Here is a 24,954-nt window from a genome sequence, read left to right on the forward strand (position 1 = left end):
ACTCAAGAGATTTTCCTCGCGCACATTTTCTGCTCATTCCGATCTTGCGTCTTCGGCGTCGGTTTGGGGAAAGCGGGAGTTGGTGACGAGCGACACCAGTCCGATTTTCGATCCGATACCAGGAAATACTATGGCAAGTGTTGCGAAATCGCTCCGATACCAATTAATTTTGTATTAAAATGCATTCAAACTATACATAATTTTACCTTGGATATCATTGTTTTCTCTCGACGCCAGCTTCGACGAAATAACAAATAATACATGTGCAGAAAACCTTAGATATAAATGTATTTTAGAAATGTATTAAAATAACAGATTTTTTATGATGGATTGAAAGTATTGATACTTTTCGACACCCCTGTCAATATCGATATATAACATAGTTCATTTCTGGTATTGAGCTGCGCATCACTATCAGGAGCGTCAGTTTTGAGGTCAAGAACGCTATTTGACGAATAAAATGCAATAATGTAATGCAATAAAACAGGAAACGGAGGGAGACAGACGTTTAAACGCTGCTGCTTCCGTCGCGCTCAATTATTGCTGTGCTAGAACTGGACCAGGGACTGGACCGGGGACCCGTGGACTGGGCCGGGGACTGGACCGGGGACCCGGGGACTGGACCGGGGACTCGGGGACTGGACCGGGATTGGACCGGGACCGGACCGGGACTTTGGCTTCCCCCAAACTCACTCCCGTAGTTGCCGTGTCATCACAGATTTCGCTCTCTCTCTCGCTCCGGTCGGTTTTCCCGGTGGTTTTTCCGGTGGCTGTTTGTCGTGAGGCTCGCGGTCGTCGTCGTCGTAGCACCAGCTAACGCTAACACTTTACTGTTTGTTTGTGTGACGAGAGTTCTTCCCGTGCGCCCTCTCTCGCTCCCTCCGCCGCGTGGACCCTCGTAATAAAGAAGAATAAAAGAGGCATGTGAAGCGTCGTTTGCATGAAGCTGTTTTTGTAAAGTCTCCTCCGGTTTGTGCACTTTACCCTCCGACCCGCAGCGTGAGCCCCGCGCTAGCGCTCAAGCTAAAGTTGTAGTTTTTTGAGAAATTTAGTAAGTTTATCATCTTCTTTTAGACGCCTGTTTCACTCCAGACCTAAAATTGTCCGCTCAAAATGTGAGAGGAAAGGCAGTGTCCAAATTCTGTACATACTCGAGAACGTTATCAGCAGATTTTTAGACATATCGCCTCAAATTTGCCTGGACAAATCCAACCTCTTTGGATTTGAAATATTATAATAAATATATCTATGTTAGTATTTTCACTTGAGAGTCATTTATAAAACGTAATCGTGTCTATGCATCAGCCAACACAAACTCTTAGAAACGAGTAGAAACAGCTTTGAATCAAAACCCGACGGACGCGCAGTGGGACATTTCTGCGTAAATACTGTAAAATACCTTTGTTTTGTACATTTGGAAAGTGATGAAAACTAGTGCCGATCCTTTAGGTTCAATCGGGGCGGACGTCGTTTCGCCTCCGTCATATCGTAACGTCGTTCTCGATTACTATGATTCTCCTCATCGTTTTTATATATATTACACGCCAAATTCTCGTGCTGGGGCCGTTCCTCTCGGCGCCGCCAGAAAGTTATCGATGGGAAAAGAAGTCTGCGTCACAGGGGAAACTGAGGCGTCACCTGAGAGTTCACACTTCACTGTGATTGGTTCGAGCCCGCCTGTCACTGGGCAGAGGCCGACCAATGGGAGGAGTGGGTGGGTTTTGTCAGTGTTTGAACCACAGAGTCTTGCTTGCGCGTGGTTCAGGGGCAGCTCGTTCCCTGCCCCCGGCGCCGTGTTGTGTCTGTCGCATGCCTCCCTTCCTTTTACCCCCAAAATCTGATGAAATTGACTCGGGGGGGGGAAAAAATACAACAAACCCCGCCCGAAGTTTTCCCGTTTTTTTCCTTTCCCCCCGAAGCCAAAGCCTCTCATCACGTGTCAGAATAAAAGAATAGCACAACGCTCCGGTTTACAGTCCGCGCGAGGCTCTTTACCCGACACTCGAGCGCTTTTGTTTCGATTTTTTTGTACAAACTCTTTCAGAACGAGCTCAGGCAGATTCCGGCGCGGCGACGCCCTCGAAAACGGTCCCCCGAAATTTGCCTCATTCGCCGCACGTAAGATTGGAAAACGGCGAGCGAAGTGGCCGCGGGCTTTAGAGCGGTCCAAACGTCAAGAGTGCGGCAGATTCGACCGAATTTGGCGTACGAATCGGCGGCGAGAACATTTTCCCCCGCGGAAACGTGCCCCGCTCGTTCTGAAGTGCACACTCACACACTTGTAGAGGTTTCAAAAAAAAAATCCACACGAAAAGATGTTTATGGAGGAATCTCGTGTAAAAAGTGAGCGCGGCACAAAGACAGAAGAAACCATCGTCAGCAGACAGTTCGGACCAAAACGGAGGAAGAATTTAGGGTTTAGCGGCAAAAAGTCAATCTTTGGAGCAATGTGGGATCATTTTAAACGATTTCCTTTTTTTTATGTAATTTTTGGAGTTTAGAGTGAAATTGGCGCCGGATGAGTCAGAATTCCTCCGTGGCGCCGTGAGCTGCTCTGTGATGGTTTTGTCTTCCTGAATCCTCCAGCTGGAGCCACAGTATTGCTTTTGGATCAGTGTTTTGAGAGTTTGCAGGAGTAGATCACTGTCAGGCCGACGCTGATGCCCAGAGAGAAAGGCCACGCAGACACGAGGGAGGCGCCACCCAGACTTTTCTGTTCCTTATAATAGTAGTAAAACTGAATATGGAATGCTCGCAGTTTTGTCCAATGACCCTGGATTCTTTGTGTGCTGTAATTATTGTAAATATCTTAAAGATTAAAAAACCACTGCATGTCTATGTATAAATCGAAGAGATTTGGCCGCCACCGTTCGCCGCACGCCGCCGCGCTTCTGGGACGGGACGAGCGGCAAAAACGCCAGAGACCGCCCGCGATCCGCTCCGAGTTTACGCCCCCCCGACGGGAACTTGACGGGAAAATAATGTACGGCCGCGGCGACGTTTGAGCGCGAACGCCGCGTCTGGACGGCCGATCGCGGCGCCGGATTCACGGTCGAGCGCACGGAGGCCGTTTGACTTTGTTTCATCCACGTTTTTTCTCGACAAATGCACTTTTTTCCAATTCATTTGTACATATTTTAATATATTTATCTATTTATTTAACAAAGTCGCACAGTTTGTTTGCTCTTTTTGTGTTCCATTTTTTTTATTTTTTGAATCCGAACATATCATGAAAACACGCAGCAAACGCTAAACTTTAAACGTCTTCCGTGTCCGAAGCGCCGTGCCGAATCCTGCGCTGTGATTGGTCGATTCCCCTGGCGCAGACCCGTCCGCCTTCAGCCCCAGTCGCAGAGGCCCCGCCCACGGCTCCTCTGAGGAAAGTGCTTCCCTCCATTTTGTAAAAACATAAAATATTCCAGCTCCGAGACTCAGCCGCCAGAGTCCGGAGCGCGCCGAGCTTCTCCGCGTTTCTACAGCTCGTCTCTCCGACGCAAAATCGACGCCAAAACACGCCTTGCCCGCAGCGCACCAAACACGCTACACGCCACCAACGCCAAACGGGCCTGTCGTTTTGTTTAGTGTTTCAGGTCCAATGGTTTTGTCGCAGTTCAAACCGAAATTGCCAAAGGAGTGAGGAAAAAATGTGTTTACGATGACAAAATCTCACTCCACAATTTTCCCGCAAAGAAAAAAACTTTACAGTAAATTTTTTTTAAAAAGTCTTAAAAATCTAAACTTTCCAGCAGCTCACATCCTGTTCGAAGATCTGAGTCGTCTGACGTCGTGTAAGCGTTCCGTTTTCTTTTTATTTAACACCGGACGTGGTGTGAACGAGGCCCCGCCCCTCTCGCCTCACAGGCCAATCGAAACGCAGCGTGCAATATCCCGAGACCCAAGGGCTTTTTAACCGAGCGCAGAGGCGGAAAACTCAGAACCGCCACGGAAAAACTCAAACAAAAAACGTGAAATGAATAAATAAATAAAACAGACAGGAAGTCCAGGATCCACTGCTGTTTCCCGACGCCATTTTGGGGCAGAACTTCTCTGTTTTTTGTGCCTAAATCTCACAACTCTGTCACGCATTGGTGTTGACGTCGCCAAAAATATCCAAAAAAACCCCAAAACATTTAACATTGTTTGAATTCTTGATTTCATTCACATTTCTACAAATCCACTTTTTCTCACGAAATCGCGTTGTTTTTTTCGCGTTCTCTTTAACGCGACAGAGTTTCCCCCGAATGGCGTCCGGCAGCGAACTGGCCTCCTCGCTCTCACAAAAGCCGAGTTAAAGCTCATTTTCTGGTTTGATCGGAAGAAAAACGTAACCCTTGACGCGACGCTCACAACTCCCGAGACGCTCGGAGACGTTTGGTGCGCGGCGGGCGAGCGTCCCAGAGGCGGAGCGCGTGACGTTCCGGGCGAACCTTTGGCGGCAAATGCAACTTGTGTCCTGTTTCTTTTGTGTGTGTGTATGTGTGTGTAGCGTAATGTAAAGCCCCAGACTCGTACTGCTGTCGTTTAGTTCCTGTGACGTGCCAGTATTCCCCTCCCCCCCGACGACGCCAAAACCGCGCCCGCGCCGGAGAAAGACGCCGGCAGGTCACGTTTTTATGGGCTGAGAAAAAAAAACTTTACCGCGGACCTGTTCCCGTGTTTCTTTTTGCCGGTTTCTATCCATTTTATCTCAAGTACGGGCAAAATCTTATGACAACGTAACGCCGTCGTGTCGATTACGCTTTTGGAACGTTTTGCCTCGAAACCGGTGAAAACGCCGCGACGCGTCCGACGTCAAAGGTCAGCGAACGACTCGATCCAGGCGGCAAGCGGAGCCCAGATCCGGGCGAGGTTCCCGCGGTGGTTTTCCTCCGGAGCGGGCGCGTGGTTTTTTTGGCGGTGCGGAACCTTAACGACCTTTCACCCCTGACCCTGAATCCCTGAAACCCCTCCCACCTTATTCTTCATGGATCTTTAAGATGACAACTCTATGCAGATGCTGTCTTTTATAAGTGTGTCAGACATTTTAATTTAAATAAAAACGTACAAAAAAAGAACAAAAAAAGACCAGAGAACCAAACCCTGACAGACGAATCAAAAACATGAATAAAGACGGATCGTTCAGTGTCACCTTGCCTCCGTGTCCTCTCTTCTTCTGCCAGCAGGGGGCGCTAACCCGTGTATGTGTCGGATGCCCTCCCGCGCTCGTGTGTTCAGCTGAGACGTGAAGATCAGGCCTTAAAGTAGCTCCTCCCACAGAGACGTGAAGATCAGGCCTTAAAGTAGCTCCTCCCACAGAGACATAAAGATCAGACCTTAAAGTAGCTCCTCCCACAGAGACATAAAGATCAGACCTTAAAGTAGCTCCTCCCACAGAGACATAAAGATCAGACCTTAAAGTAGCTCCTCCCACAGAGACATAAACATCAGGCCTTAAAGTAGCTCCTCCCATAGAGACATAAAGATCAGACCTTAAAGTAGCTCCTCCCACAGAGACATAAAGATCAGACCTTAAAGTAGCTCCTCCCACAGAGACATAAAGATCAGACCTTAAAGTAGCTCCTCCCACAGAGACATAAAGATCAGACCTTAAAGTAGCTCCTCCCACAGAGACATAAACATCAGGCCTTAAAGTAGCTCCTCCCACAGAGACATAAAGATCAGACCTTAAAGTAGCTCCTCCCACAGAGACATAAAGATCAGACCTTAAAGTAGCTCCTCCCACAGAGACATAAAGATCAGACCTTAAAGTAGCTCCTCCCACAGAGGCGTAAAGATGAGGCCTTAAAGTAGCTCCTCCCACAGAGACATAAACATCAGGCCTTAAAGTAGCTCCTCCCACAGAGACATAAAGATCAGACCTTAAAGTAGCTCCTCCCACAGAGACGTAAAGATCAGACCTTAAAGTAGCTCCTCCCACAGAGACGTAAAGATCAGACCTTAAAGTAGCTCCTCCCACAGAGACATAAAGATCAGGCCTTAAAGTAGCTCCTCCCACAGAGACATAAAGATCAGGCCTTAAAGTAGCTCCTCCCACAGAGACGTAAAGATCAGACCTTAAAGTAGCTCCTCCCACAGAGACGTAAAGATCAGACCTTAAAGTAGCTCCTCCCACAGAGACGTAAAGATCAGGCCTTAAAGTAGCTCCTCCCACAGAGACGTAAAGATCAGACCTTAAAGTAGCTCCTCCCACAGAGACATAAAGATCAGGCCTTAAAGTAGCTCCTCCCACAGAGACGTAAAGATCAGACCTTAAAGTAGCTCCTCCCACAGAGACATAAAGATCAGGCCTTAAAGTAGCTCCTCCCACAGAGACGTAAAGATCAGACCTTAAAGTAGCTCCTCCCACAGAGACATAAAGATCAGGCCTTAAAGTAGCTCCTCCCACAGAGACGTAAAGATCAGACCTTAAAGCAGCTCCTCCCACAGAGACATAAAGATCAGACCTTAAAGTAGCTCCTCCCACAGAGACATAAAGATCAGACCTTAAAGTAGCTCCTCCCACAGAGACATAAAGATCAGACCTTAAAGTAGCTCCTCCCACAGAGACGTAAAGATCAGACCTTAAAGTAGCTCCTCCCACAGAGACATAAAGATCAGGCCTTAAAGTAGCTCCTCCCACAGAGACATAAAGATCAGGCCTTAAAGTAGCTCCTCCCACAGAGACATAAAGATCAGGCCTTAAAGTAGCTCCTCCCACAGAGACATAAAGATCAGGCCTTAAAGTAGCTCCTCCCACAGAGACGTAAAGATCAGACCTTAAAGTAGCTCCTCCCACAGAGACATAAAGATCAGGCCTTAAAGTAGCTCCTCCCACAGAGACATAAAGATCAGGCCTTAAAGCAGCTCCTACACCAAACTTTACACGATTCTGACAGAACCAACACAAGGATCTGTTCACGTCTGATTCTAAGTCTGATTTATAACAGATTTAAGTCTAAAAAATGAAGCAAAATTTGAGTTTTTACACCGTTTTTCAGTCAGATCTAGTTGACTCAAAACCTAAATAAGACGTCCAAAATCCTCTGTAAATGTTTTAATCTAATGAGTCAACAAAAGGAAGCAAGACATTTAAACCTGGCTCCATTTTTCACATTTAAAAGTTCCAGATATGTGACATTTTGGCAGTTTTAACACATAAAATGCCTTCAGTACATGTTACAGATGATACTCTTCACTTCTCTACATTTGAGATGAGAACTTTCCACTGCGCCACATTTTTGAACTGGACTGAAAGGTAAAAATACACTTCTTTGTTTTAGACTATCGTTTCAGTAGATGTGTAACTCCATGACCAGTAGATGTGTAGCTCCATGATCACTAGATGTGTAGCTCCATGATCAGTACATGTGTAGCTCCATGATCACTAGATGTGTAGCTCCAGGATCTGTAAATGTGTAGCTCCATGACCATTAGATGTGTAGCTCCAGGATCTGTAAATGTGTAGCTCCATGACCAGTAGATGTGTAGCTCCATGATCACTAGATGTGTAGCTCCATGATCAGTAAATGTGTAGCTCCATGACCAGTAGATGTGTAGCTCCATGATCTGTAGATGTGTCGCTCCATGATCAGTAAATGTGTAGCTCCATGATCAGTAAATGTGTAGCTCCATGATCTGTAAATGTGTAGCTCCATGACCAGTAAATGTGTAGTTCCATGACCAGTAAATGTGTAGCTCCATGACCATTAAATGTATAGCTCCATGACCTGTAGATGTGTAGCTCCATGATCAGCAAATGTGTAGCTCCATGATCTGTAAATGTGTAGCTCCATGACCAGTAGATGTGTAGCTCCATGATCAGTAAATGTGTAGCTCCATGATCAGTAAATGTATAGCTCCATGACCAGTAGATGTGTAGCTCCATGATCAGCTAATGTGTAGCTCCATGATCTGTAAATGTGTAGCTCTATGACCAGTAGATGTGTAGCTCCATGATCAGTAAATGTGTAGCTCCATGATCAGTAAATGTGTAGCTCCATGATCTGTAAATGTGTAGCTCCATGACCAGAAAATGTGTAGCTCCATGATCTGTCAATGTGTAGCTCCATGACCAGTATATGTGTAGCTCCATGACCAGAAAATGTGTAGCTCCATGATCTGTAAATGTGTAGCTCCATGACCAGTAAATGTGTAGCTCCATGGCCATTAGATGTGTAGCTCCATGACCATTAGATGTGTAGCTCCAGGATCTGTAAATGTGTAGCTCCATGACCAGTAAATGTGTAGCTCCATGGCCATTAGATGTGTAGCTCCATTGCCAGTAAATGTGTAGCTCCATGGCCATTAGATGTGTAGCTCCATGACCAGTAAATGTGTACTCCATGGCCATTAGATGTGTAGCTCCATTGCCAGTAAATGTGTAGCTCCATGACCATTAGATGTGTAGCTCCATGACACGGACAGCTGTGTCCTGCAGAAGTTCTCTGACGACTCTGCCATCATCGGACTCATCACGGTCGACAATGACGCGGAGTACAGAGGACTGGCGCAGGACTTTGTGGACTGGTGTCGGCGGAACCACCTCCTCATCAACGCGGGGAAGACCAAGGAGATGGTGGTGGACTTCCGCAGACGCCACCCCACTGCCCCCTCACCAGTGAACATCCAGGGACGGGACATTGAGAGAGTGGACTCATACAAGTACCTGGGTGTTCATCTGAACCACAAACTGGACTGGACTCATAACACAGACGCACTGTACAGGAAGAGCCAGAGTCGGCTCTACCTCCTGAGGAGACTCGGGTCTTTTGGAGTGACAGGGCCACTCCTGGAGTGACAGGGCCACTCCTGAAGACCTTCTATGACTCTGTGGTGGCATCAGCTCCTGTACGGTGTGACCTGCTGGAGCAGCAGCATCACAGAGAGGGAGAGGAAGAAGCTGGACAGAGTCATCAAGAAGTCCAGCTCCGTCCTGGGTTGTGCTCTGGACTCGGTGCAGGAGGTGGGGGACAGGAGGGTCCTGGCTAAATTCACATCTATGCTGGACCACGAGTGTCGCCCCCTGCAGGACACTCTCTCCGCTCTGGAGAGCAGCTTCAGTGAGAGACTGATCCACCCTCGCTGTGTGAAGGAAAGGTTTCACAGGTCTTTCCTTCCTGCTGCTGTCAGACTTTATAACAAACACTGCTAGCCCTGAACATGTGCAATACTGACTTAATCATGTGCAATAGCATCATATTCATGTGCAATTACTGTCGTACTCACAAGCAATTAAGGCCATATTCATGTTTTGTCTACTTACTTACCATTAGTATTAGTATTATTTAGTCTTATGCTAACTATTTTTACTTTATTTTATTATTAATTTTATTTTTCATTTATTTTTCCTCCATTCCCTATTAAGATATGAGAGGGGTTTTGTTAATAAGAGTTTTTTGTTTTGTTCATTAGAGTTCTTCTATTAAGAGTGTTTTTTTTAAACTTCATATACGTTATCGGTCCTTTCCCCCTGTATCTAACTGCGTTGTAACAACGAAATTTCCTCATGTGTAGACAATAAAGGACTAAACCATGACTAAACCAGGTCTAATCCTGGACTAAACCATGACTAAACCAGGTCTAAACCTGGACTAAACCATGACTAAACCAGGACTAAATCAGGTCTGAACCAGGACTAAACCTGGTCCAAACCAGGTCTAAACCATGACTAAACCTGGTCTAAACCAGGTCTAAACCATGACTAAACCATGACTAAACCAGGTCTAAACCATGACTAAATCAGGTCTGAACCAGGACTAAATCAGGTCTGAACCAGGACTCAGTTTTATGTTTAACAGTTTTATTTTCACAGGTTATAGAATATTATGGACACGTTTTTAGTTAGAAATGAATTATCAAAACATATTTATAAAAGTGTATAGTCGACGTTACATACAGTTTATGCAGAACAACCCAAAAACATCATCATCAGAGTAATAATAACCATAACAATAATAATAATCCTTTATATTACTGTGTTTTTCTCCTAAAGTTCCTACTGCACTGACGTCACTGCACGGCGTTACCACAGTCACTAGGGGGCGCTACACTCGCTCTGCATACATTAGAGGGGGCTGCGCTCGCTCTGCACACACTAGGAGGCGCTGCGCTCGCTCTGCACACACTAGGAGGCGCTGCGCTCGCTCTGCACACACTAGGAGGCGCTGCGCTCGCTCTGCACACACTAGGAGGCGCTGCGCTCGCTCTGCACACACAAGGAGGCGCTGCGCTCGCTCTGCACACACTAGGAGGCGCTGCGCTCGCTCTGCACACACTAGGAGGCGCTGCGCTCGCTCTGCACACACTAGGAGGCGCTACGCTCGCTCTGCACACACTAGGAGGCGCTGCGCTCTCTGCACACACTAGGAGGCGCTACACTCGCTCTGCACACACTAGGAGGCGCTACACTCGCTCTGCACACACAAGGAGGCGCTACACTCGCTCTGCACACACAAGGAGGCGCTACACTCGCTCTGCACACACAAGGAGGCGCTACACTCGCTCTGCACACACTAGGAGGCGCTACACTCGCTCTGCACACACAAGGAGGCTCACTGCACACACAAGGAGGCGCTACACTCACTGCACACACTAGGAGGCGCTACACTCACTCTGCACACACTAGGAGGCGCTACACTCACTCTGCACACACTAGGAGGCGCTACACACACTCTGCACACACTAGGAGGCGCTACACTCACTCTGCACACACTAGGAGGCGCTACACTCACTCTGCACACACTAGGAGGCGCTACACTCACTCTGCACACACTAGGAGGCGCTACACTCACTCTGCACACACTAGGGGGCACTACAGGACAGGAGGATCGCGTCAGGAGTAATTTTTCTGACAGCTCAGATTCTTTTGGACATAAAAGTCACAAACAGCAGGAGCAGAAGAGGAAGAGAAGAAGAGGGGGAGCTGAAGAGAAACCAAAGAAGAGCAGGAGCAGAAGAAGAGCAGCAGATGTGTAAAGATGCTTTGTCTAATCAAATTCCAAAATAATAAACTTGAGCAGGTCCAGACTTCTTATTCATTTTGTAATAATTCGCAGCATTATGTAATTACACTAAAGTTATTACAATGTGGAGCACCACTTATTTCCCACTTAAACATAATAAACATGTAATAAGGGTGACTCAGTGGTAGAGCACGAGTTGCAGTTTGATCCTGTTGACGTCCCATTGATGTTATGCTGGAGCACAGTGTTGCCATGGGAACAGTGGTAACTAAACTGATGTGATGCTGGTTATTACATGGTTATTAAATCTGCCACTGCACCGAGGGTCAGCATTTGTTCTGATGAACTGTGAGGCGTGCGTTATTGCTATTGTTATTACTGTAGTTAAGCACAAGCAGATTGTGTTATTACATTTTCATGAAACTGCATTTTGTAATAATGTAATAACGTTCTCCAACTGTGGATTATTACATGATGCTGCAAATGATTGATTACAAAATGGAACGGCTTTATTAAACTTGTGAAAACTGGATTATTGCAAACATTTAAATTAAAACTGCAAAAAAAAAATTTTTAAATGTTGATTGTCTCCAATAAAAAAGTTACTATAAAAATAAATATTATAATATGAAAGTAAAATCATATTAAAAGTATTTGCAATGAAACAGTATTGAATCTCCATGTGTCTGTAGATGTTTTTGAAAAAAAATTCTGTGGATATTTTTGTGAATGTTTCGTGGATGTTTTTGGCAGGCTGCGAAATAGACGGGGGCCCGGGGCCCGTAAACCCTCAAATCGCCGGCAGGCCCAGGTTTGAATTAGGAGGGGGCCCACCGTGCCCCTGTATCACAATTCAGTCTTTTTAAAGTTGTAGTTTTGCACATTAGGGACAATGTCAATGTGGAAGTATCCAAAGGCCCCGCCCCCTTTGGAGTTGTTAGCATCGGGGCAATGTATATATGTTAGTAGTTTATTTTGTAGGCTGTGATTTTATATATTCCACAAGATCTCCTTGTGTCAAATGCTGTAAACAGTATTTATTTTGTATCTAAGAAACATTATATTAAATTAAACAGTATTAAAGATTGTGATCTCTGGTTTATATGATTCAGTATTTGTGCTCTTCATATCAAATAAAAGATAAAAGTACTTTAAATTGTTTTACATGCTAATAACCAGGTTTAAAACAACACATTTATCTTGTTCTTATGACACCGCAATGCCACGCGCACTTGTGGGGCCCCTGAAATTGCTGGAGGCCCCCCTGGCCCCTAACTTTGAAAACCTATTTCTCAGCCTGTTTTGGGATATTTTTTTAGATGTTTCTGTGGATGTTTTTGGAGATGTTTTTTGTGAATGTTTTTGAGCCTCTGACTTTAAGGAGACGGAGCAGCGTTCTGGGTCATTCTCTGCTTTTATAAGGAGTGTCCAAAAATCAAATGCACAAATGTTTTAAACCCTGATTGTTTAGCCACAATATCTGCAGATTCAATGGGCTACAATAACCTTTTTCCACCCAAATGTGGAGCGGACCACTTTCATTTGTGCGCCGAAATCAGATTTTTCAGTCTGAATTCACAGAAATGAAACAAGTTTCTCACTGGAAAAAGCGGAAACAAAACATCAACAGCAGTAAAGCGACGAAGTGCAAACAAAGCCAAGTTACATTTGTTTTTAGGGAAAGTGTGACGAGGATAAATATCCACTTCTTCCCATTTAAATTAAATTCATTAAGAACACTGAGTGTCTGGTTCATGGTTTCTAAAAAGACAAACTATTAAAAAGTAAGAAAACAAAGAAAATGTATATTATTGACAAATGAAAACTGACTTGAATCTGACACAGCAGCAGCGAAGGAGGAAGTACTTAAGTAAAAGTACAGATACAGGAGTACTTAAATATATTTTATATGGTACTTTTACTGTTATTTAAGTAAAAGTATTGAAGTACCCATTTAAAAATTAACTTTTAAAGTAAAATATTACAGATTTTAAAACTTTGAGAGTTAAATGTGATAAAAAATGTGCTGATTTTCAGCAGAGACTGAATGGATAAAATTTACTTTTTTGTTTGCTCGAAGCAGAGACTAAAGCAAGACATAAATTTGCTTAAAAACATAAGAAAAGTAATCTATATTTTTCTGTTCAAAAACGTAGTGCAGCGATAGTACAGCTCGTGATCTCAAATGGAGTGAAGTAAACATGCCAATGCAAACACTATTTCAGTGAAGTACAGATACTAAAAAATGTACTTAATTACAGTACTTTTACTTTGTTACTTTCACCACTGCAACAGAACCTCGTCACTTACAGATGAGATCAGGAAAAACATTTGTGGATTTGACTTTTGGAGATTTGTGATGAGACATAACACGGTCTACACATTGTGCACAGTGAGAGTTTGTAACAGAAAATTACTAAATAAATAATGCGACACCAGTGAGCTCCTCTTTTTTACACCCACAGCGAGAAAAGGAGTGAAATGGGAGAAAAAGGAGGGAGAAAATGAGAAAGGACCTTTCTGCCATTTAAATGTCGTTTTGTGACTTTTAAGTGCTGACATCTCTGGGGCTTTTGAGAACTTTTCCTGTTTCAGTTTGAGGAAGACCGTTTCAGTGTGAAGACTTCAATGCTACGCGCCTGCATCTCCCACAATTCCCCTGTGCCCTCAGAACTCAGTCTCCCAGAATGCCCCTGTCCCTTTGCACAAAAAGGAAAGAGGAGAAAATACACCGAGTCTTCACACGTGGCACATTGGTCACACTGGTTTATAAAATCAGTCTTTTTGTTTTGTGTGACGAAGGCCACAAGATTAAAACCAGGAACAGCGCCACCTTCTGTTCAGTCCAGGCAAAAGTTCACGCGCTTCACAGAAATGGTTTTGGAGCTGCGTTCGAGGGCGAGCTGCGGGTCTGGTGTTCGGACAGTTTGTTCACAGGAAATGCTGCTCTCTAGCGCCCCCTGTTGCACCCCCTATTTCGAGGAATTGTCCTGTGATGCCCATGAAGTCCAAAGGGGGCGTTGTGGAGTTCCAGTGCACCCTGGCGTGGTGGCGCAGGTTGGACTTGGAGGAGAAGCGTTTGTGGCACTGTGGGCAGCAGAAAGGCTTCTCCTTGGTGTGGATGCGGCGGTGGCAGAGCAGCTGGGTGGAAACGCGGAAGGCTTTGCCGCAGTCGGGGCAGGTGTGGCGCCGCGGCTCCGTGTGGATCCGTCTGTGGTTCTTCAGAGACATGAGGTTCACAAACTCTTTGTTGCAGGCGCCGCAGACGAACGCGCCCGTCTTGTGGCTGTTCTTGTGGTTGAGGAGCGAGCTGGCGTGGCGGTACGAGCGGCCACACTGGTCGCAGGCGTGGGGCCTCTCTGCCGGCTCGGCCCCGGCGCGGCTCGAGGGGAGGGGCCGAGACGGCGTCGTCTGGCCGTGGCTCAGCTGCATGTGCAGGCTGAAGCTGGCGAGCGTCGGGAAAGATCGTCTGCAGGAGCGACAGGTGAGCGCGCTCTGCCTCAGGTGAACGCGGCGGTGGGCGAACAGCTGCGACGACACGCGGAACGCCTTCCCGCAGTCGGTGCAGCGGTGGCGCCGAACCTCTGAGTGGATCCGTTTGTGGTTCTTCAGAGCGAGAAGGTTGGAGAAGGTCTTAGAACACGTGACACAGTTGAACACGCCCACGCGGTGAGTGTTCCGGTGATTCAGGAGTGAGCTGGCGTGACGATACGAGCGGCCACACTCCTCACACCTGTGCAGCGGCGAAGACGAGGGGTCAGAGGTCAGGGGAGGGGGAGAGAGAGCGGACAGTCAGTATCGCAGCAACCAACCATTATTTTAGTGTTTGATAGACAGTTATTTCTATTTAACGGCCAGACCTTTTCTAGATAGAATATTTATGAAAATATGAGTTGATTCTTTTTTCCACATTTTGATTTAACAATGCCACAGTCTTTGTTATAAATGGTGTTTTGCATGTGTTTTAAAGTCTGTTTAGTCCAGACAAACATTGCCATTACAGAAATACCACTACAGTATTTTAAGAGTTGTGATTCGTCATTTAAAGTGCCTATGACAGGTATTTGCCGTATTTTCTAGACTATAAGACGCACCAGCCAAAAAATGCATAATAGAAGAAAAAAACATCTAAGTCGCACTGTATATACTGAGTATAAGTAGCACACCGGCAAAACTACTTAGTCCTGAAAATTTTGTAAGATTTTCTACTTTTTACTTTATTTTGTGTATTTATGCCTGTTGTACATATAAATTATAGTTGTACACCAATCGAGCAGGTATTTGTGGAGAAAACATTGAAAATCTGTACAAAATGACAGGAAGTGACATCACGCTAGGGACACTCACTCCAGTCAAATTTTATTCATAATTTACTTTCTTTTGACTCTCTAAAGTTTAATTCAACAAAACAAAGTCGCTTTCATATATTTTTATGTGTGAAATGAAAAAGAATCATGACATTAGATGAGTTTTCTTATGTCATCAATTACAGGAGGAAGGAGGAAGTGACGTTACAAACCTAAAAAGCTATTTTTAAAAAGTGTATTATTTTTAGCTCGATTCAAAATATATTTATCTTATCTGCATTTTAGTTAAATGAGTCATCCAACATGTCAGAGGCACTTTAATTGCCTAGATAATACCTGAAGAATATCAGCCTTTGCCTTTTACTAACTGAGACTAAATCAGGTTAATTTGTTGCTCAAACCAACAGTGAGTTTTCCCCACAAACCAGGCCTAGGATTCCTCACATACAGGTATATGATCTGAAATCCGGCTCGGTCTAAAGGGAGGAGTCTGAGAGAGGGAGGAGTTGTCAGAGAGGGAGGAGTCGTCGCCTTCAGAGAAGGAATAGGAGTCTGCACTGAACGTAGTCGTAGAAGGACATAAGCCACGTTTGGACTGGCCCTGGTCTCACACTGGTTCCCTTCAGAGCTCTGGGTCAAGTTCATGTGGTCTGTGTTTAAGGAGTGTGGCTAAAGCTAGCGTGCACAGGAACATTTTTGCCTCATTTCTTTGACTTCTCTGCAAAGCCTCTATGTTTGAACCTCTCTTTATGTCATGCTTTGACTTTGGATCCTGTTAGACGCATTATGACCTGGAAATATATCATGGCTCTTGACAAAGCGAGTGTCGAGCGTCGATAAACAGGAAACAGCTGTTGCTAACGTGCTTTGCTAGCTTTGTGTTGCTAAGGCTCAACATATAAGTTATCATCAGTGGAAATATGGCGCTTTAGCACAAGATCAAGTCAGAGTTTGATGAAAAATAATTATTTTATTTGGTTTTATTTGACATCTGCGTTCTCTTAGCAATTATCTTCCGAGCCAGAGAGCTCTGGAAGATTCACTTATGACTCGAGACACTTCCTGATCTGCTTCTAAGTGAACCAGTCGAAACGTGGCTCATGTGTTTGGGTCGAATGTGTTTGAAGGTTCAGGTGAGCAAAAGAGCCTGAGTGAGCCTGTAAGGGCGGAGCTTTTCGTAGGGGGTGGGGTCTCTTGTAAGGGCAGAGCCTCCTCTCTCTCCCACACAAACAGCACAGGGTAAATCTACAGTTTCTACACAAACACAAGAGAAGGACTCTGACTTATCTCTAATTCAATTTGTCCAAACTTCAGAAAAGTCCGAATTCCGGCAGGCGTAGGGCCCCGCGCTCGCCGGATTGGAGAGCATATACCTGTAATAGACAGACCTACATTTATCTGAGGGTGGTGTTACACATGAGCAGGGTTAGGCGTGTTACTCACGTGTACCGACACTCCTCGGCTTCCCCAGGTGTCTTTCTTCTGACCTCCTGAGGTTGCTGTCCGCTCGGCGCTGAGGTTGCATCTCCGCAGCGGTGCCGTGCCAGCGCCGAGCGGCCCTGAAAGCTCTTGCCGCAGCTGGGGCAGCCGTAGGGCGTGGCTCCCTCCTCGTGCACGCGGTGGTGGTTGCGTAGGAAGCGTGCGAGGCGGAAGGCCTTTCCACATACGTGACAAATGTGCTTCTTGCGCTGCGTGTGGATGCGCATGTGGTTGCGCAGAGCCATGTAGTTGGTGTAAGGTTTGTCACAGAAGCTGCAGTGGAAGTTTCCGGTCTTGTGCGTGTGTTTGTGGTTGAGTAAAGAGCTGGCGTGTTTGTAGGCGCAGTTACACAGGTCGCACACGTACGGCCGCTCGTCTGAATCTGCCTCGGCCGCCACGCGTTCATCTCGGGGGTTCGAGGAGGCAGAGCCCGAGGATGAGGGCAGGTGCGCCGCGGGGCAGTCGTGAGCCGATAGCTCCTCGGCCGTGGCGAAGCCCTCACAACAACCATCGCACTCATAGTCCATCTGCTGGCCGGGTCCCTGGGGACCCTTGCAGAGGCCACCCGTGGAGTGCGTGGCGAGCTGCCTTTGCGTGCGGAAGCCCTTGCCGCAGTCGGGGCAGTTGTGCTTCTTCTGGGCGAAGTGCAGCCTCAGGTGGTTCTTCATGGCCAGGCGGTTGGGGTAGGTGGAGTTGCACACGTTGCAGTGATAGTCTCCGATCTTGTGGAGGTTCTTGTGGTTGGCGAGGCTGCCTGCGTGGCGGTAGGTCTTTCCACACTCCTCGCAAGAGAACGGCCTGCGGCTACTCTCCACCGCATCAAACTTCTGTGGCCGCGATGTACCGGCCGAAGAGTAAGGCTTCTTAAAGCCCAGAGGGGCCGAGGCTTTGGAGGCGTCAGCTCTGAGAGCGTTCAGCTGCGAGGGGCCGGCCTGAGGGAAGCGGGCGCCGTTTGGAGCCGATCGCACCAGACCTTTGGCTCGGTGCTCCTCGTGAAGACGGAGGTGGTTTATCAGCTGCTTCTGGATCTTAAACGCCTTCCCACATTCCTCGCACTTATGCCTGGACCAGAGAAAAGGGAAAAGAAACAGATGATAAATAAACAGAAAAGAAAACAAGCCACAGACAGCATTCAGTCACTAAATGACTCCAACCCCAGAAACGTCCTCCCAATCCCAGAGGTGGGACTTAGCGCTACTTAATCTACATTCTGTATAGCACTTTGAGGTTTCCTTGAAATGTAAAGTGCAAAAAAAATGCAAGTATTATGATTATTATGAGCAGAAGAGCCAATGGGAATGAAGTAGGAAAAGCAAGAAAAATGATTGGAAATAAGACTCAAAGATTACGATTAGGATAAAAAAGGTCTACAGCTCTGTTAAAATGCCAGGTTGTGTGATGTAAAAATGAGACCAAGATAAAAAGTCTCAAAACTTTTCCAGCTTTAATGCGACTATAATTAAGATTCAGTTTAAAACAAATAATGTAAAAAGGTGAGAGGTATCTGCTGGGCACAGCCCTGTTCAGCTCCAGGCTCTGGCTGGGCCATTCCAAAACTTTGATTTCTTCTGGTGAAACCATTCTTTTGTTGATTTGGATGCTTTGGGTCATTGTCGTGCTGAAGATGAAGTTCCTATTCATCTTTCTAGCAGAAGCCTGAAGGTTTTGTGCCAACATTGACTGGTATTTGGAACTGTTGAGAATTCCCTCTACCTTGACTAAGGCCCCAGTTCCAGCTGGTGAAAAACAGGCCCAAAGCGTGATGCTGCCACCTCCATGCTTCACTGTGGGTGTTCTTTCATGTGCAGTGTTTTTGCACCAAACATACCTTTTGGAGTTATGGCGAAAAAGTTCCACTTTGGTTTCATCAGAAAGCAACACATTTTCCCACAAGATTTTTGGAGACTTCAAATATGTCTGTGCAAAATTTAGCCCGCCTCAGACCCTTCCCCATAGCCCAGACATACGAAGAATACGGGAGATTGTTGTCATGTACTACACGGCCAGTACTGCTCTTTTAATGTTGCTGTAGGCCTCTTGGCAGCTTCCCTGACGAGTTTCCGTCTCGTCTTTTCATCCATTTTGGAAGGACTTGATAATGTCTGTTTGATGACACTTGATGACCGTCCTCACTGTGTTCCATTGTATATCTAAAGCCTTGGAAAGTCTTTTGTAACCTTCTCCTGACTGATACCTTTTAACAATGAGCTCCCTCTGATGCTTTGGAAGCTCTCTGCGGACCATGGCTTTGGCCGTAAGATGCAGCTGAGAAAATGTCAGGAAAAGAATACAAGAACAGCTGAACATTATCGAGTTATTCAGAAGCAGTTTAAATTATGGCAGGTGTTTTGACTCCTATTTAACATGAATGCTGAATGAACATATTTGAATGTGATTGGTTGATTCGGCACACCACATCCATTTATAAAAGGGGTGTGCACCCTTAGGCAACCTCATTATTTAACTTTATTTTGACACCCCCCTCAAAGAATTAAAAAGAAAACCAACCGAATCATACAGGTTACATTAAAGGTGAAAAATTATTCATCTAAATTTTACATGAAAAAAAAAAATGGAATTTCAACAGACATTTGTAGACTTTTTATATCCACTGTACATAGAAATATATATTTAAAATACTGAGCAAAGTAGTAGCTAGCACTGTACCTCTTAAGGTCAAAGTGCGTCCTCTGGTGGTTCTTCAGGGCAAGCAGGTTGTAGTAGCGCTTCTGGCACACGAGGCAGCGAAACACGCCAGTCTTGTGAGACTTCTTGTGGTTGAGAAGCGAGCAGGGGTGTCTGTATCCACGCCCGCACTGGTCACATTTATGAGGTTTGTCGCTGTGTTCTACCAGAATTCGGCGACCCTCGGGCGGATTACCGCGTGCCGCCGCATCTTTGCCGTTCAATCGGCTCTTCCCGGGGCACATGTGCGTGACAAGGAGCTGCCGGTCAGAGAAGAACAGGCCACAGTCAGCACAGACGTTCCTGTTGCCTTTGGACTCAGCCCTCTGCGGGCCGTGGATCAGCTGGTGGTTGAGCAGGTCCTGTTTGCGGCCGAAGCTCTGTCCGCATGTGGAACAGATGAGTCTCCAGCCCTGGTCTTGCCCCGAGGCCGGCCCCTGGGCCTCCGGGGCTGTGGGGTTGTTGGCATGGCTGCGCAGATGGCTGCGGAGTGCACGGAGGCTGGCGTAGTGATTCCCACACACAGAGCACTGGTAGATCTCACCGTCATCCTCATCCTCCTTGTCCCCGGGGCCCAGTCTCTTAATGGAGCTCTGAGAAAAAAGTGGGGCCCGGTCTTCTTTTAGAGCGCCTGCAGGGGGCAGCTGTGAGCCACCATGGTAGCTCATGTTGTTGATGAAGCCATTGGACACATTGCTCTGGCCCTGTGGCGCCGACGCCCCCTGCTGGCCCCTGCAAAGGTGCGTCTTGATGCCGCTCACGTCAGCGTAAACCTCTCCACAGTCTGAACACACGTGTCTGTCACTGTGTCGAGAGCCGCTTTGAGGAAGAGAGCTGTCAAAGCGCTCGTGGAACTCCAGAGAGTCCAGGCTGCCATGCGCTGCGTCCTGGGTGAAGTGCGCGCTGTCACCGAGACTCCCGGGCAGAGCCCCGCCCTCCTGCATAGCCCCACCCTCCTGTGCATAACTCCGCTCCATTAGAGGCTCAGAGTTGAGCCAGTCACCTCCGTCTGCGGCAACGTTCTGTCCAGAGCGCACTTTGTGGCTGCGTAGGTGGCTGTGCAGCGCGGCTAGATGCCCGTACTGTTTTCCACAGACGCTGCACTGGTAGTGGCCCGTTTGGTGGCAGCGTTTGTGGTTGACCAGACTGCCAGCGTGACGGTAGCTCTTACCACACTCGCCGCACTTAAACCTGCGCTCGGCATCGTCAGGAGAACCACCTTGAGGCGCGCGGCCCACGGGGGACGCCACAGAGCTCTGAGAGCTGTCCGAGGCCATGAGGCTGGCGTCCTGGCTATGGGCAGGGCGTAGCTCCAAGTGGGAGGGGCGAGGGTCATGGGTGAGATAATGTACCTTCAGACCCTCCAGGTCGGGATGCCCAGCGCCGCAGTACGCGCACGTGTACATGGGGCTGTTAGCGGGGCCCATGATTGGATCATACGGCCCCCGTTTGTCCGAGGGCAGGGGCGGCAGAGGCAGCGGGTCGCCAAGGGTCGGTGCGTAGCTCGGCGAGCGCACGGTACTCAGGTTATGAGGCATTAACCCAGGGAAGCTCCGCGGCAAACCCACAGAAGGCGCAGCTGAGTTGTGCAGCAGGATATGCTCCTGGAAATCAGCTTTGTTGGGCAAAGTGATCTGGCAGAGGTGGCAGAAACAGGAGTCGCTGCTCTGGGGCGGCTGCGAGCCCGCCGTTCCGCCACCGCTCACCATCGAAGCAGAGGGTTTGTACTTGTGCGAGCGCTCGTGGCTGCTCAGTGCAGCCAGGTTCCCGAAATGTTTGAGGCAGATGGAGCACTCAAAATCGCCCTCTTGGTGGCACTTCTTATGGTGGGCAAGACTGCCGTGGTGACGGTATGTGCGGTCGCACTGGTCGCACTTGAAGGGCCGATCCCAGACGTCTTCAGGCTCAGGGGTCGGGTTTCCGCTCAGGTCGTGGAGCTGGGATGCGTTAGGGTTAGGCTCGCAGCTCGGGGGCAGGCTCAGCCCAAAGTCGCGCTCCTCACTGGCCTCTGGCTCCTCGTCTGCTGGGACACTACTCGGAGACAAAGTATGGATACGTAAGTGGTTTTTCAGAGCCACCGCGTTGGGCAGCGTACGAGTACAAACGGGACACTGGAAAGAGCCAACCTCGTGCGTTTTCTTGTGGTTGGCGAGGCTAGCAGCGTGCTTGAAGAGACGGCCGCACTGCAGACACTGGAGAGAGATGTCGTCCTGGCATGGCGCTTTCACATGCTGACGGAGGCTGGGCGAGGGCAGCGCCTTGGTTCGGCTCGATGCATCTGCCATGTCCCCCAGCCGAGCACGGGGGTAAGGCCACAGTCAGAGCTCAGCAAAGGATGGGCATTCTGTGATCTGCCACTCGGGAGTCACTGCAACACACAAGACAAAAGTGAGGAAGATTCAAACAGAAACACGATGCTTTGACACTAATAACGTTCGAGAGACCAACAGCTGCTCTAGAAAACCAGAGTGAGAAGGTCCGGGCCACATAATGCACCCCTTTGACCCTCGGATGCACCCTCAGTGGCCTGGATTTGGGCCTTACATTGAAAAACCTGAACTACTATGTAAAATAATATAAAATAGATTGTGGTTATATTGATTAGAATCAGAAAAGTTTTTTTTTTGCCATTGTCAATTAACAAAATCCATATACATATTATATATATATATATATATATATATATATATATATATATTGATTATTTATTTTTAATCATAGTTTATATTCATACTATTATCATCTGTTGTTTTATGTTGCACCTTAATTCCAAAGAAAGTCCCTAGTTGGACAATTTTGTTTGTGACAATGGCAATAAAAACTAATTCGGTTTTGTTTGTTTCCTGATAATTCATTAATCAGGGTTTTAATTTGCATGTTTCAGTTGAAGAGTTTGTGCCAATATTAATTTGATAAGCACAAGTTAATGTAGCAGGATTTTAATGTGAATATGATTATCACAGTAAATGATGATGTTCCCGCAGTTTAATCTCATTGTTCAAACGCATTTTGTGTCTGTAAACAGAAGTCCACCCGGAGCCTCGGGCGGCAGGTTTAAGAATGTAAAGTTTTAATGCACCAAAGACCATGTGGAAACTGGTCAAATAAAAAAATAATTTAAAAAAAATAAAGGCGAAAGGTGTAAACTCCAGATGTGCCGAGCTCGGGCCCTGACCTTGGTCGACTGAGCGGGACAAAGCCCTCGCTGCGCCCCGAGGAGCAGCGCCCTGGTCCGGCTGCGGCACCGCGGTCCTCCCCGGTGTGCTCCCAGTGTGCTGACCGGGCAGACCGAGGCACCGGAGCTCCAGCGGGGTCCGACAACACGCTTCAGTCAGACGTGATGAGCGTGTGAGGACAAGAAGCCCACCCGAGCCCCCATTTCAGCTCCCACAGCCATTTTCCCCCCATGCTAACAGGCTAACGGCTACACCCGTGTCACCGCTCGGTCCCCGTTTTGTCCCGCTCCGTGCCGCACCGCATACGCCCCTCCAGAGCGGGCTTTTTTCTGTTGTCGGTCCAACACACCGGATCCGCTATCGACCGGGACAGAGGCGGTAACCATGAACACAGTCGAGCCTCCGTTAGCATTTAGCCGCAGCGCTTTAGCCTCATGAGCGCTGCCGCTTTTCTCCGGGCGCGGACGGGAGGAGAGAGTCGAGAGTGCGCGGGACAAAGCGGGGTCAGTGCGAGGCAGCGGGGCTCAGCGATGGCGGGCGCACGGGGGTCAGGGTGAGGCCGTCTGCCCTGGCCCCGGCCCCGGCTCAACCAAATGCAGAGCTAGCGTCGCTGAGCCCGAGACTCGCCCGGAGCTACACAAAGATGAGCCGAGCAAAAAGCACGGTGCCCCCGCTGCTCTGGCCGTATGAACAAGGCTCTCCCGCGGCGCACTTACCCGCAAAAAGGTCGCTGTGCCGCGCGGTGGAGCTAGTCGCGCAGCTCCGTCGGGTTGTGTATGTTTATTTCGTTTTCGCTGTTTTTTTTCCCCCTCACATAATTCGGGTTCTCGGGTCTTTCCCCCTTCTTCTTCTTCTTCTTCTTCTTCTTCTTCTTCTTCTTGGGTTGTTTTTGGCGGGTGGTAACCATCGTGCATTTCCGCCACCTACTGTGCTGGAGTGTGGGTCAGAGTATCTGCACTTATGTATCTACACCTCAAATTCTATTTATCAGCTTTGTTTCCCTTAAGAATTTTACTAAGTCATTGCATTCCGTGGTTTTCAATCTATTTTTAAACTAACACTTGTTCCTGATAAAATCCCGCTTAAAAATCTCCCTCTTTGCCTCAAACATACTGCATCTTAAAAGGACGTGCTCCACTGACTCAATTTCAACTCCACATTCACATAATCCTGAAGGATGTTTCCCCAGTAACATTAACGTTTTATTTAACCCAGTGTGTCCCAATCTTAATCTTGTAATAGCCACCTGCTCTCTTCTGCTCAGCCCCAGAGTTTTTACCTATCCTGCCTTCTTTTGTACCTGATACATGTGCCTCTCCTTCTGCCCTTCATCCCAGCGCCGCTGCCACTCTGTTACAATTTGACTTGTGATTAGAGATTTCACCTCTGTCTTACTAAGGGTGTCATGGAATCAGAAAATGTCCTTGGGAGGAGACATACACCGATGCTATTCCGTAACACATTGAGAACACAATTCAACTTAGAATATGAAACATCAGACATTTGTATGGCAAGCTTGGGAGAAAACGCCGGGCTGTGTCAGCCAGGCCGTTGTAAGGAGCCTGGCTGATCCTCCTGCGTCTCACACTGTTTTTTCCCATGCTGGTTGGTTTTATTAGATATTCTGGAATAGGCGGGTCACATTTCTCATTGGTCAGCCTCACATCAAGGCACTTGGTATTTTTCCGTAGAGATAAAGCCTGCAAGGGGGGGTGCAACTCCCCCCCTAGGGTAAACATCCTTTGGCCCATCTTTACGACCCCTTCACAAATGCAGTTTGTCACACACCCGTTCTTCTCTTAGACTAATGATGCAGATAAAATATCACTATTATGCAGATAAAATACATCACAGAAATATAATCATATATTCACATTTTATCACAAAGGGCTACTTCAAACATGATCTCCTCCTTTAGCGCCTGCTTGGCAAAACAGTCAGCTATTTAGTTTCCAGGTATCTGCTTATGAGCTGGAATCCACATAAATTTGATCTGAATTTGGCTGCAATTAAGTCGAAACAAAAACTGATACATTTCAAAGAGTATGTCTGGACGACTCTGTGATGAGAAAGCTTGAATAGAAGTCAATGAGGCAAATGAATCGGAACATAGAAGTGCCTCTTCAACTCTATTTTCTTCTACCCACTGTAACGCCTTCATAATAGCAATCATCTCAACTGTGTAAACAGCAAGGTAGTCAGATGTTCTGTTTTTTTTTTATATTTAACTCCGGTATAACATATGCATAACCCGTTTTCGGAAAACGGTTTTCCCTGATTCTGGTTCTTGGGACCCATCTGTATATATGATAATGCAATTGAATAGATATTATGAATTCTCTCATTCACAGCCTCCAAAATATTCCT

At 47.2% G+C, this 24,954-nt stretch overlaps 1 protein-coding gene and 1 long non-coding RNA gene across 3 annotated transcripts; both read right to left on the reverse strand.

Moving 5' to 3' along the window:
- Window positions 1–9,761: 9,761 nt before the first annotated feature.
- On the reverse strand, window positions 9,762–12,787 carry LOC140358168 (uncharacterized). The gene is made up of 2 exons (XR_011926699.1): window positions 10,562–12,787; window positions 9,762–10,057 (listed from the first exon to the last, which is right to left on the reverse strand). It is a non-coding gene; the product is annotated as an uncharacterized lncRNA (long non-coding RNA).
- Window positions 12,788–13,107: 320 nt separating this feature from the next.
- LOC140358150 (zinc finger protein 646) lies at window positions 13,108–23,415 on the reverse strand. 2 transcript variants are annotated; one of them, XM_072442830.1, is made up of 5 exons: window positions 23,304–23,415; window positions 19,394–21,779; window positions 16,691–17,788; window positions 16,534–16,620; window positions 14,541–14,674 (listed from the first exon to the last, which is right to left on the reverse strand). In XM_072442830.1, exons 2-4 carry the CDS (start codon window positions 21,694–21,696, stop codon window positions 16,542–16,544), a joined length of 3,480 nt encoding a protein of 1,159 aa, XP_072298931.1. In that variant the 5' UTR covers window positions 21,697–21,779; window positions 23,304–23,415; the 3' UTR covers window positions 14,541–14,674; window positions 16,534–16,541. The 2 variants fall into 2 exon arrangements, with proteins under 2 accessions (XP_072298930.1, XP_072298931.1); XM_072442829.1 differs by lacking the exon at window positions 16,534–16,620 and having other exon boundaries at window positions 13,108–14,673.
- Window positions 23,416–24,954: the final 1,539 nt, after the last annotated feature.

Source organism: Eucyclogobius newberryi, unplaced genomic scaffold (assembly GCF_026437365.1).
Source record: "Eucyclogobius newberryi isolate DKJ021-1_F unplaced genomic scaffold, fEucNew1.0.hap1 SCAF_13, whole genome shotgun sequence".
NCBI lineage: Eukaryota > Metazoa > Chordata > Actinopteri > Gobiiformes > Gobiidae > Eucyclogobius > Eucyclogobius newberryi.

What these genes read in the sequence shown, in the direction of transcription:
- LOC140358150 (XM_072442829.1), bottom strand. Translation starts at nt 21,696, where the DNA reads ATGGCAGATGCATCGAGCCGAACCAAGGCGCTGCCCTCGCCCAGCCTC. An exon ending in ACGCACTTTGACCTTAAGAG is followed by an intron (nt 17,789 to 19,393) that starts GTACAGTGCTAG and finishes TCTCTGGTCCAG; the next exon opens with GCATAAGTGCGAGGAATGTG. An exon ending in GCCGAGGAGTGTCGGTACAC is followed by an intron (nt 14,674 to 16,690) that starts GTGAGTAACACG and finishes GCCGCTGCACAG; the next exon opens with GTGTGAGGAGTGTGGCCGCT.